General features: G+C 36.3%; 1 protein-coding gene across 10 annotated transcripts in view; it reads left to right on the top strand.

Annotated features, from left to right (window-relative positions):
- The window catches only part of RYR2 (ryanodine receptor 2), a 382,187-nt gene that overhangs the window by 204,080 nt on the left and 165,070 nt on the right, over positions 1 to 13,037 (top strand). For all 10 annotated transcript variants that reach the window (XM_038130404.1, XM_038130398.1, XM_038130396.1 and 7 more), the window contains 6 exons: positions 559 to 677; positions 1,060 to 1,193; positions 4,816 to 5,057; positions 8,398 to 8,590; positions 10,168 to 10,384; positions 10,607 to 10,711. In XM_038130404.1, the coding sequence (XP_037986332.1) occupies positions 559 to 677; positions 1,060 to 1,193; positions 4,816 to 5,057; positions 8,398 to 8,590; positions 10,168 to 10,384; positions 10,607 to 10,711 (1,010 nt within the window). The remainder of the gene's footprint in view (positions 1 to 558; positions 678 to 1,059; positions 1,194 to 4,815; positions 5,058 to 8,397; positions 8,591 to 10,167; positions 10,385 to 10,606; positions 10,712 to 13,037) is intronic.

Genomic DNA, 13,037 nt, shown 5'->3' with positions numbered 1-13,037 from the left:
TCCCACATCAAGGGGAGTTTGCAGTGCTACAATTTACTGGAATGGGAAGAGGGTGTGCCAAAGAGCAGAAGACTCATGCTATGGATTTTGGTTTGCAAGGATTAAGCTGAATGTTTGGAGATGTGGCTTGAGTAAAGGGCTGAAGACAGAATTATGAGAACTGTACATTGCTAATAGGAATTGCATATCCCTAGATTGAAGGCTACTTCTCAGCTTTCCTTCAGCTCCTTTGATTTTTCTCATTTTGGCCACAGCTGTAGCAACAGGTATTGATGAACTACATGTGCAATATTTCCCTTTCCCAAAGGCAGAAGATCCCAAAGCAGGTGTTGTTTTGGTCCAGTACACATGGGAGTTTATTTTATTTCTCCATTGCAGAGAAATGTTTTAAGGCTAATGATTCTTCATGGCAATGACTGCTGCTTTATTGGGCTTGTTTGTCATATAAAATGATTTTTGAAACTATTTCATGTTCGCGAGCAACAGATTGCAAACTATTATGTACAGTTATGACATTATATGCACATTGATGAAATAATTCTTTTTGTTTTCCCCCAGGAATTCTAGAGGTTTTACACTGTGTGTTGGTAGAAAGCCCAGAAGCTCTAAACATTATTAAGGAAGGACATATTAAATCAATCATCTGTCTTTTGGACAAGCACGGAAGAAACCATAAGGTAGGTTAAGACTAAACAAGTATATTTAGATGAACAAAGCAAGCTCATCTGTGTGGAAGTTAATTTCAAATGCTGTTTTGATCATGAGGAATGAAACTCATCTTAAAATGTATAAAAGCAGTTTGAAGAAGCAAAGAGAAATATTACCTTCTTTTTGGCAAAAAACATTGATACATAACAATTTGTGAGGTAAGTGGGAAGAATGTTTTTTGATGTTAGGAGAATTTCAGAATTGTTCTAAAATAAAACTACTGTGTTGGATGAATTACATACGTGTCTTCTAGTAACAAGGTATAGAGGATTTCATTGCCTGAAGTAATTAACCATTTAACCATGACAATGAAAAAGTATTTAAGATTAAAATAATCTTTTTTTTTTTCAGGTTTTGGATGTTTTGTGTTCCCTCTGTGTTTGTCATGGAGTAGCTGTGCGGTCTAATCAGCATCTAATCTGTGATAATCTCCTGCCAGGAAGAGATCTGCTCTTACAGACACGCCTTGTCAACCATGTGAGCAGGTACAAAGAAAAATAAAAAAAATCTCTATCTATGAACAAAGAAAAAAAAACCTAACTTGTGCTTAAAAAAACCAGTCACTACAGAAAATCTCTTTTACTTCCTAAATTTTTGTTATGATTTGTTACTCTTACTAGGATTTTAAATTCCCTTTGCCATAGTGAATAAATTTGAAACGTAGCTCAGAGAGAGTTGTCACAAACTATAGCTGCCCTAAACTATTTTAAGTCTGCAAAGCTGTAGTCTTTTCTAAAGATTATGGTCTAGATCTACTGTGCATTCAAAGTATTGTCAACTGATGTCCTATGATTGCCTTTATACTTAGGATCTTCTGAGGTCAAAATTATGATCTTTGGTCAAAATTAAGAATTTAGTGCCAAACACCTTTATCACTGCCTAGTGATTCTGCCTAGAATATTTAGAGAGTGCCTTCACCCTTCCTTTCACTTGTAGAAGCTACCTTCAAGCAGAAATTAATAACAAGATGAAGGTTGTACCATCTTAAATTGGTAAAGTATAATTTACAAATATTAATAAGTAAATGTTTTTCCAGAGTTTAAATTGATGCTGAGGCCAAAGAATGTGACCTTTGTGAAGATCTGTGGGATCTTTTTCTGTCTCAAACTTGTTTATTTTTAAAAGTCTCAATTATTGCGTGATAATGAAAGTTGAAATATAGAAATAGTACTTATAATTCAGAGTTCATAGGATTTACTAGATGCTGAAAACTATAAAAACCTATACTGTATATTATAAGGAGGCTACTTAAAGCTAAAGGATCTGGGGAACTGATTGTCTCTCTTAACTTGGAATTGGTGGGGCTACGCCTGGAATACTGCGTTCAGTTTTGGGCCCCTCACTACAAGGAGGACTGTGAGGTGCTGGAGTGTGTCCAGTGCCCAGCAATGGAGCTATGTTTTCCCCAGAAATGGAGCTGAAGAAAGATCTGGAGCACAAGTCTTACGAGGAGTATCTGAGGAAACTGGTTTTTTTACTCTGGAGAAGAGTAGGCTCAGGAGACCCCTTATCACTCTTTACAACTCCCTGAAAGGACGCTGTGGCCAGCTGGTGGTCGTCCTCTTCTCCCAAGCAACCAGTGACAGGGCAAGAGGACACAGCTCCAAGCTGCACCAGGAGAGGATTGGACATCAGGAAGAAGTTTTTAATGGAAGGGGTGATTAAGCATTGGAACAGGCTGCCCAGGGAAGTGGTGGAGTCATCATACCTAATAGTGTTGAAGAAATGACGTCACATGGCATTTAGTGCTGTGGTGTAGTTGTAATGAAGATATTTGATCAAAGGTTGGACTTGATGATCATGGGGGTCTTTTCCAGCCTCGATGATTCTGTAATTTGTGATTGTGCTTCTGGGATGACTTTGGATCTTATACAAGGAACATAGACTTTCCCAAAAAAGGTGGTAGAACAAGCAAATTAGTTGTTCCATAGTTTTGCTTTGCCTTAGAAAGGTATGAATGAGAAGATTCTTGTTCTTGCAGTTATAAGGAAAAAAATATTTTCTTGAAATTTCAATAAGAACAAGGAATCATTGAAGAAAATTAGTGTTAGACAAAGACATGTATACCTTGATCCAAAAATATCTGGCAAAAGAACTTTCTAAGGTATTACTGGAACTTTCTAAGGTATTGCTTTTTAACATAATTTTTTCATGGAAAATTCTTTTCACAAGCCTCTTTTGAGCAAAGGAATTTGGCTGATAAGGTTGATTAAGTTATGAAGTCTGGGCAAAAGCATAACAAGGTGCTACTCTGTTCAGGCTAAAAAGATTCAGTTGGTGATTTTGCTAATAATTTATAAATAATACTGTTTTTTTCTGTAAGTTAGATTTCTCAAACACATTTTGTTTTTAAGTACATTATATTTTTGACTTGGAACAATGTGAATAGTGTCTATACTTAAACATTTTGTAAAAGACAACCCATATGCTTCTAGAAGGACAGTGTATTAGTCTTATCTGATAAAACTTGTTATTTTATAAGCAACCAGATCAGTAGAGTCTGCTTTTACACTGACTTGTATTTAACCACCCATACCAGCCTTTCTTCTTCCCCCTGTATTCCCTCTACCAGAAAGCACACTGAGACTAGCTTAGAGCTACAGTTTTTTTGATTAGTCAGCATGAATGGAAAAAGAAAATATTTATTCAAGTAATAACCCAATCTAGTGGAGGAATGTGAAGACTACATACACTCAGTCTAGAAGTTTAAAAGATTTTTTGCAATATGGGTAATCAGCCATTGAAGAAATATAGCTAGTATTGATTTTGGATGCTTCTGTGCTCTATGGTTTTAATTCAAGATTGAATGTCTTTCTTAGTACAAAGCTGACACAGAAATGACTGCTTGGAGACAGATTTTTTTTTTTTTTTGGTATGAGAGTCTATATTCAATATTATCCCCAAAATCAGATTAGAAAAGCATAGGTTTCTTTCTTTTTTTTTTCTCCTTTATGACCTTTAGATATGACTACATATTTATCTTCAGCTAGATATTGAGTAAGTACAGTAGTAGCTTGCCTTTTTTAAGTAGTCTTGTGAAGTTCTGTAAAACCAGTAGCAGTAGGAGCATCACACTGATATTAAGAATTTCTACAACCACTGCAAATTACTGAGTTATACAAGACTTGGAACAAAGAAGGAAGGGGTGCAAGAGAATTTTGAAATAGAATGACTCTTCACTTTTGTATCTTTTAAAATGTTATTCTCTTGAATGGATAATAAGTGTTACAGAATGCAGTTTGCTATGTAAAATTAAACCTGCAATATGTACTTACTACACTTAGGTTGGTAACTGGTGAATAGCTGTGATTTTTTTTTGCAGGATTTAACATCTACTAATTGTTCAAACACATAAACCAATTACTACTGGCATCTGAGTGAGGATACTGTTTCAGTTACTGAAGCACACATTTTTTTTAACTTACAATGTATAGACCATTTTTCACCAGCATAAGTGAATGAATAAATAACTAAATATACTGCCTTCTGGGAGTTAATGTCTAAGATGTTGCCTAGAGGGTGCCTCAGTTTGTCCAGAGCACAGATTGCTATCTATTGTTACTCTTCTCAAGGGGGCATAAATGGCACAGCGAGCTGAAACCTTGGTACAGTCAAAAAGGACTATACAGATTTGGGAGTATGAGTGAAAAGTATTGGAGCTGAATTTGCCTCTTTTTTCCATTTTTCCAGTTAGAGGAACAGGTGCAGCCAGGAGTCACATGGAAAAGCCAAAGGGTAATGGGTACAAGTATCTCCTGGGAAAATTTTGATTGGAGAAAAGAGTAACATTTTTCAGAATGAGAAGAATCATTCATTGGAATAATCTTGTTGGGTGGATTACCCAACATTGGACATGTATAAGATTCAGCAAGACAGTGTGCTGGACCATCTTGTCCTGACTGTGTTTTTTGTCAAGAGAGGTTGCACCACATGCTCCTTGCAATCTTTTCCAACCTGGTAATCTGTGTATTTCCGTGAAGTAAAATGACTTCTGTTGTTTTAATCACACAAAACTAACTTGAAATTTCAGTCAATGAAATGTACGTGGCAGTTCATCTTGTCCATGAGATAAGATTTTAGTAACTACTTTTATTCTTTCTGTTCAAGCATGCGACCCAACATCTTCTTGGGGATTAGTGAAGGCTCTGCCCAATACAGAAAATGGTACTATGAACTTATGGTGGACCATCTAGAGCCCTTTGTGACTGCAGAATCAACTCACCTACGAGTGGGCTGGGCTTCAACAGAAGGCTACTCACCCTACCCAGGGGGAGGAGCGGAATGGGGAGGAAATGGTGTTGGTGATGACCTATATTCCTATGGCTTTGATGGTCTACATCTGTGGTCAGGTATTCTCTTGGGTATTTTGTGGTTGTTGATTACTTTTGTTTAAACGTTATAATTGTGTTTGCAATCCCAGTGAATTTGGTTTCAACAGCAGCAAAGTGAATAATTTATTTCAGCTAAGACTTGGAACACACAGAAACAGTACCCTATATCAGAATATGATTTAAACTGACAATGTCCATTGAAAAAATTGGTTTGTATGAAGTAATGCAGGTAGACTAATAATTTACATTTCAGCCTGGGATTTTGGGGGGTGAGTGGATAGGGGGACTGTGTGTTCATAGTAACTATGAAAATTTTATTTAAAACTTCAAAGCTGCAAAAATTGAAGTACAACAGTCATCTGGATTTGTAATTCCTCTGTGGTAGTGTAAGAACAGTCTGAGAGATTTAAGTAACAGGATTCCTAATTTTTGATTTTTGATTTGTTTTTGGTTTTTTTTGTTTTTTTTTTTTTCAGCCAGGTTTTTATTATGAGTTTTTAAAAGTTCAGAGGTACTTTAGAGGTGAAGAAGATTTTTAAATAAGTTTTTTGCCATACATGTAAAACAAGACATTTTTTATGTAGTGATTTTTTTTTTGCATACATTAGGACTGATTATTGCAAAACTTGCAGAATCACATTCCATGTTTGCATGTGATGTATTTTCTCAGGTATTCATCTTTAAAATGTTCTTGGCTTACTTTGGATCTAATTGTTAATAGTAATTTATGCATGAAGATTTTAGTGTTGGATAAAGCTGAATTTAGTATCTGAAGCATTTTTTTACTCTTGATTCTACAAATACCTTATTCTCTCTTCAGACTGGGTTAGCTCAGCAAAATCAGAATAATGATAGCTTGTTCTCTTTTTTTCTTAATCTTTTTCACAAGTTTTGACTTTTCTGAAAAGATTCCGAGATATCACTTAGAATGGGTAGTCCTACAGCTGGACAGTCCTGAACTTCTTGAAAGGAGATTTTACTGTGATTTCACCTTGCTGAGAAGATTTTTTTTTTGTCTTTTCATTTTTGAGAGTTTATTGAGTAGTGCTGAACTAGAGAACAGCCTGGAAACTGGGAAAGGCTCCTCGGATTGACAGTTCCTTCCACTATAATGTTATGAGCAGGTTTTCTAAAGCACCTTAGCAGACAAGAGAGATAATTTAATGAGTCAACTACATCATCCAAAGTTTTTGCAGTTTTAAGGCATTGTAGCTTGGTACTTGGAAAATAATAGAATTTTACATTTCAAAAGAATTTTCCAATCAAAATAGGAATGGATTTTATTAATAAATAATAGCATATCAACTGGAGTGGCATCTTAGGAAAGAAGCTGCTACTTAGCCCCTTGTGTGTAGTGAAAATTACTTTGGAACAATGATGCATAATTAATGGTATCATTACAAGTGTCGTGACTGAGTTTGACAGAAAAAGTATTATTAGAGAAGAACCTGAAAATAATGAGCTAACCAAGATAGCTTTTGTACTTAAGGTCACTTTTAGGGAAGAAACAAAGAATTACTGAAAATCAAAATTATTCTTCTACCCACTGCAAACTTTTCAGTCAGAAATGTAACAACAGAAAAAATGAACAGTTGTTTGTGGTTCTCAAGTTCTGCCAAAAAAATTAGGTCAGACCACAAATGTATCTGCAGATTTTTTTATCTGTTATGGATGTGGCTGGTAGATTTGAAAATATTTGTGTCTTCTTTCTTTGCTGATAATATTGTGTAACATACACATACCTCTCAAACATGGAAGAACTTTAGGTTGTTGCATATTGAAAATCATGGCCTTTTTTTGCTTCCACAATCCAGGCTGCATCTTGATAAGTCTCTGCAATGGCGTTTTAAGAATAACCTTCTTACTATGAAACATTTACTGTATTAATGAATAGCAACAATATGTTCTGCCCCCAAGTTTCTGTTCTGGACCAAGCCTGTATGAGAATCACATGTAATTTATATTTGGTTCTTCAGTCCTGAAATTAGCTATCGTGGAGAAGTGGAACTCATAGATCCTTAAAGCCCAGGGCCAGAAAAGACATTTTGATCATTTGACCTACTGTGTATTCATCAAAGACCAATACATATTTCTGTCAGCAGTCAGCCTTGCATTGATTTCCATAACCTATATTTGCCAAAATTTTAGTGTCTAAAAGGCATCTGGTCTCAAGTAGTATTTTTTAAGCGGATGAAATATTCACTCTTCATTGGTAGCTTTTTAAATGTTTTGTTATCCCTGCTATTAAATAATTGTCCCTTTCTGCAATTGATTTTATACTAACTCTCAGTTGCGATATTTTCATTTGGCAGTATCACAAAGTAATTTTTCATATATAGAGTTTTGAAAGTGTTGGTGTTTTATTTTTCCTCAGGGGTTGGGGAGATATGTGCATGAAAATTCACTCGTAGAAAAATTACTGAGATTTTATTATTTCTGCTTCTGATAAAACCATATGCCTTCAGCTTCTTCCTGGTAACGTAGTGCTGGTTAAGTCTTCCATGTTTACAAAAGTTGGATGCCCTAGTTAAAAAGTTAGTGCTCTGTTCTTAGTATGCATCATGAACTATCTCCTGCAGACAGTGCATAAGTTATTTTTGGAAAACAAATGTAGGCATGTTTTCAAATTGCTTCTATTTTTTTTCAAAAATTTTGTGCTGTAGATGGCAGTAAATTTCAGACACAATAATTTTCTTTTTCTGAATTCTATAGCTTGTTTCTCTTGGGAAGCAGGTGTGCTTGTGTAAACTTGATGTAAGATAGGATAATCCTCTAGAATTCGTAAAAACCGATTAAAATATATATATATATTACTGAATATATATGCCTTCAAAATGCAGCTGTCTGTATATTACTGAAAAGGGCTGATTTGCAGTTTAATGGTGAAACTGAATAGTGTACACTCATACAAGTTTGGAAGAGTACCATGATATGGCCATTAACAGGGAGTACCTAATTTCCCATAAATAATTAAAAGTTAGATAGTTTTCTTTGTCTAAATAATGAAGTATTCTTTAGAAAAGTATACTAGGGTTCACATTAGGTACTAATGGCTGCAATGTAAGAAATAAAATGTAGTTTTCTCGGTTTTGACTGTTTATATGGATATCAGTAATTATTCTCACATTAAATGCAATTGAGTTTTATTATTTATGATTGAAATAGCTGTGTTGATATGACTGTATGCTGCTATTCACTATATTGCAAGCTTAAAACCAGGTCTTGGATGTCATAGGTTATATATTTGTGTATTTTTGTGTTTGTGCTCTAAAGTGATGTTTTTCTCTTTTTTATGCTGCTGTGAAAACCAGTGTGGTTTTTTCAAGTTTCACTAAATGTGCCTCTGTTACTTCCATAGGTTGTGTAGCACGAACAGTAAATTCTCCCAACCAGCATCTATTAAGAACTGATGATGTTATTAGCTGCTGTTTGGATCTGAGTGCTCCCAGCATCTCGTTCCGAATAAATGGTCAGCCAGTTCAAGGGATGTTTGAAAACTTCAACATAGATGGTCTCTTCTTCCCAGTTGTCAGCTTCTCTGCAGGAATAAAGTTAGCATCCCATGGAGTTGTTTGGGGTTTTTTTTTTTTTGGTTTTTTTCAAGTCTGGTTTTTTTTTTTTTCTGTGTAGATGAATATGCTGAATATTTCCTTGGCTGTCTGCTCTCATTTCTCTTTCTGACGTGGGTTTTTTGTTTTTGGCAAAGCTTCAGTTCTTGGATAGTGAGAGCTACAAAGAAGTCCTGAAGACACAGTGCATCTCTTGCTTTTTAGCACACCAGCGAATTCTGGCGGTGTGAAGACATATATTAGAAACAGCTTCTTATTAATTTCTTTGTTGACACATTGCTACACATTCACTCCAGGGCAGCATTTTGCATCAGCCTTTGATATTAAAAATATATTTTCCCTAATTCACCTATTATGAGGTAGTAACTATTATTAAAAGAGGGATTATCTACACTTACCTTAAGAAATAGTGGTCATACACAGGACTGGCAAAGGTGAAGGCTGAAAGCTGACTTCTGGTGGAGCAGTGTTCTCTGAGGGATCATTCAAAGAATACCACAGAAGCTAAAAGCTATCACACAGAGCACACACCCATCCTTTGCTTCAGATGCAGAGTGTATTCCTTTAGGCTTTGCTTTTGATAGTACAGGAGATAAAATGTAGTAAAATCATAGATCTGCATGCTACAAAATGCAAAACTACAAACCTGCATGCTTTATTTCTGTTATCAGAGATATTATTGACAGATATTATTTGTGTGCTGCATGCAGTTTTTGAATGTGTGCTGGTATAGCATTAACAAAAAAAATCTTATAAGATACTCAGTAAAGAGAAAAGATACAAAATTCTTCTGGTTTAAGGCTAGACTTTTGGGTGTTTTTTGATTTCTTCTGGATGGCAATGTTCTAGGAAAATTTTTCAGTATTATGCCATGGCTATGTTATGTTGGAATTATGTCATTGCTACACCATTATTACCCCATTGATTGAATTTTTCAGTAACAAAAGGCCAAGACATATTTACCATTTTGTCATTAATAAAAGAGTGCTTTCCCCTGAGTCTCTACTAATATGACAAATAAAAGTTTTAGGGAAGGAAATTTAGGAGGTTTTGTATTGTGTCCTAAAGATTTAGTGTTTCGAGAGAGAAAAGAAAAAACCACAGGGTTTTAGGTTTATTTCTCAAATGAGATTGAATGGAGACCTCCTCAATAGAAAGAATTCTGAAGTGCTTGATTGATTACTTTGGGTTTTAATCTCTGCCTTTGAGACTCAAAAGGCTGCTGCTTACTTTATAGGTGTGCTGAGTAAACTGATTATTCTCTCTCTCAAAGATTATTGGTCTTGTGATTTAAAATGCCTTCGGTGAAGTAAAATTAATTAGAAAAAAGAATAATTTACTTTTTCTGTGTTTTTTCAACCTCCTACTTGATAAACCAGCAGCACCTAGAGAAAATTGAACTGTAAACAATGAAAAGAAGCTGCAACATTGACATTCCTCCCCTGCCCCTTTTTTTTTCCTTTTTAAAATTTAAAATATAATATTCTTTAGGCTTAGAGACTGATTAGGCTTTCGACCAGAAGTGTCTTGGTTATCTAAAGTAATTCTGATGTTTACAGGGTTCGATTCTTGCTTGGAGGTCGCCATGGAGAGTTCAAGTTCCTTCCTCCACCTGGATATGCTCCATGCTTTGAAGCTGTCCTACCAAAAGAGAAGCTGAAAGTGGAGAACAGCCGAGAGTACAAACAAGACCGTAGCTACACAAGAGACCTGTTGGGCCCCACTGTCTCTCTCTCACAAGCAGCTTTCACTCCAGTTCCTGTAGATACTAGCCAGGTATGGCAATGGAAAGATTGCATTTTCCTTTTTAAACACACACATATTACATGCCTAGTTTATGTCATTTGGTTGAATTTGCACCTTGTCCCAAACTCGGTTTTTTCTTGGGATTTATTGAGATCTGGTTTGTACGAAGTTTGTCTGTTATGAAAGCTGGAGTGGCATGTTGTGCAACTTATTTGTAATTGCCTCTTCCTCTCTTATCTCTTCTCTATTTAGATTGTTTTGCCTCCCCACCTGGAAAGGATTAGAGAAAAATTAGCAGAGAACATCCATGAACTTTGGGTTATGAATAAGATTGAACTTGGCTGGCAGTATGGACCAGTATGTACCTTTCAACTTAATTTTCTGTTAATTGCATTGTATATTTCAGTACATTGGTTTCAATGTACTAATGGAACTGCATTTTTCATCATTCTCCCCAAAATTAGTAAGGTTTTAAACACCTTCCTACCAAAAGCATGTGGAAACCAATGGTGTTTGGACATTTCTGAACAAAAATTCTGGTGTTAAAGCTATTTGGTGTTAAAATTTTCAGTCTGTCAATACAGAAAGCAGATAGTCAGTTTTTCACCTCCTATTTGTTCTTGGAGCAAGATGATCAACTGACCGGTGGAGTAAGCCAATGAAAACAGTTACTCTTGGTTCTCTTTACATGTGCTGGTTGACATTATTCTTTTTAAGTCTCAAATTAGTATTGTCTATAGGAAATTCCATTAAATCTGATTTTTGCTTTCCTTCTCATGTCTGTATTAGATGCTGTATGTGACTATTTTCTTATATCTTTCCTACTTTTCATGGAGTATGAAAAAAAAAGTCTTTCAAAATTTAATCATATTGTTATGCTCATTATTTGTTTCACAAATGCTGCTTTATGAAGAAATATTGCTGTGACGAGTACATAGAAACATGCTGAATGTACTAGATATAAGTGTAAAAACATGTATGTATTCTGTTTTTGTTACTAAAACAATTTTGAGCTTCTGAAGAGTTCATGTTACAGATTTAAGGTAACTGGGCATAGGTATTTATTTGGTTTAGCATACAGCAGAACTTAAAAATATATGATTACCAGAGAAGATCTCTAGATTTTGTTGTAGTTAATTTCCCCACCAAATCAAATGCAAAACCTCAGCAAAATTAACGTGTCAAAATATTTTAATTGTTGTGTAATCATACCAGGTGTGCAGCAATCTGCAGGAACTCTTAGTGTACCATTACATATTGAGAGTCTAATTGTACAGTTGAACACTATTTAAACCATATCTGATAAGTACCAAGTGATAAAGTTAGTTATGTTCAAAATGAAAATAAGTGTTAAATCTTTTAAATTACCTTGCTTTAATGCATTGTGGTAGCATGCACTCTCTTTGGGATCCTGATAAGAGTATATGTTGATCATTTCCTGGAGATTGATTTCTTAATCATACTGGTTCCTCACAAATGATTTTATCAGTTTCACAGAATACCCAGAGTTGGGAAGCACCCACAAGTCCAACTCCTGACCCTGCACAGCACCATTCCCAAGAGTCACACCCTGTGCCCAAGAGTGTTGTCCAAACACTTCTCTAGGTCTCTCAGGCGTGGCACTGTGACCACTTCCCTGAGGAGCCTGTCCCAGTGCCCAACCACCCTCTGGGAGAAGAACATTCTAATATCCCATCTAAACCTCTGCTGACACAACTTCGGACCATTCCTATGGGTCTTGTCACTGGCTGCAGAGAAGAGATCAGTGCCTGCCCCTGCTTCCCCTCGTGAGGAGGCTGCAATTGCAATCAGGTCTCTCCTCAGTCTCCTCCATGCTGAACCAAGTGACCTGAGCTGCTCCTCAAATGCCTTCCCCTCAAGGCCCTTCACCATCTTCACTGCCCTCCTTTGGACACTCTCTAACAGTGTCGTCATGACTTTCTCTGGGTTGTGGCACTCAGAGCTGCCCCAGTGCAGAGCAGGACAATCCCCTCTCTTGCCTGGCTGGCGATGCTGTGCCTGATGCCCTGAGGCCAGAGTTGGCCCTCCTGCCTGGCAAGGCACTGCTGATTCATCTCCAACTTGCCGTCAACCAGGACTCCCAGGTCCCTTTCCCTGGCACTGTTTTGCAGTGTCTCATTCCCTGGTCTGTCCATAAATCCAAAGCTGCCCCACCCAGGGTGTAGAATCCGGTGCTTTCCCTTGTTGAATTTCATGGGGTTGGTGATTTATAATTTGTTCAGGTCTCTCTAGGGCCTCCCTTCTCTCCAGGGAGTCAACAGCTCCTCCCAGTGTTGTACTGGCTGCATTTAAGCCGCTGTTGCCAATTCTAGTTATCTGAATTCATGCACTGCAGTTACTGAGTAGTGAGGGAAGGCATGGCACAAAAATTAGCTTGCTTAGACTCACACAAGTCCTCTAATATTGTATTTTGTCTTTTTAGTTCAGAGCAAGATGCATTTTATGTAGTAGCTAGTGGTGTGTTTTCACTGTCTAAAAGTTTAAAGGCTAATAGACAGACTTTTAAAATGACCCTCCAGATTATCAAAAATTTCTGCTGTAGCCTTTTACATTCCTTCTACATATCTGCATCATCAGATCCACTATTTCATGACCTATTACTACTGCATTCTATGCATGTAACAAAGTAAAATAGCAAGTTAATGTAGAAAAATTATTTAAC

Source organism: Motacilla alba, chromosome 3, assembly GCF_015832195.1.
Source record: "Motacilla alba alba isolate MOTALB_02 chromosome 3, Motacilla_alba_V1.0_pri, whole genome shotgun sequence".
In the NCBI taxonomy this organism is placed as follows: domain Eukaryota; kingdom Metazoa; phylum Chordata; class Aves; order Passeriformes; family Motacillidae; genus Motacilla; species Motacilla alba.
Note: the sequence above shows the minus strand (reverse complement) of the source record. Positions and strands in the feature narration are given on the sequence as shown.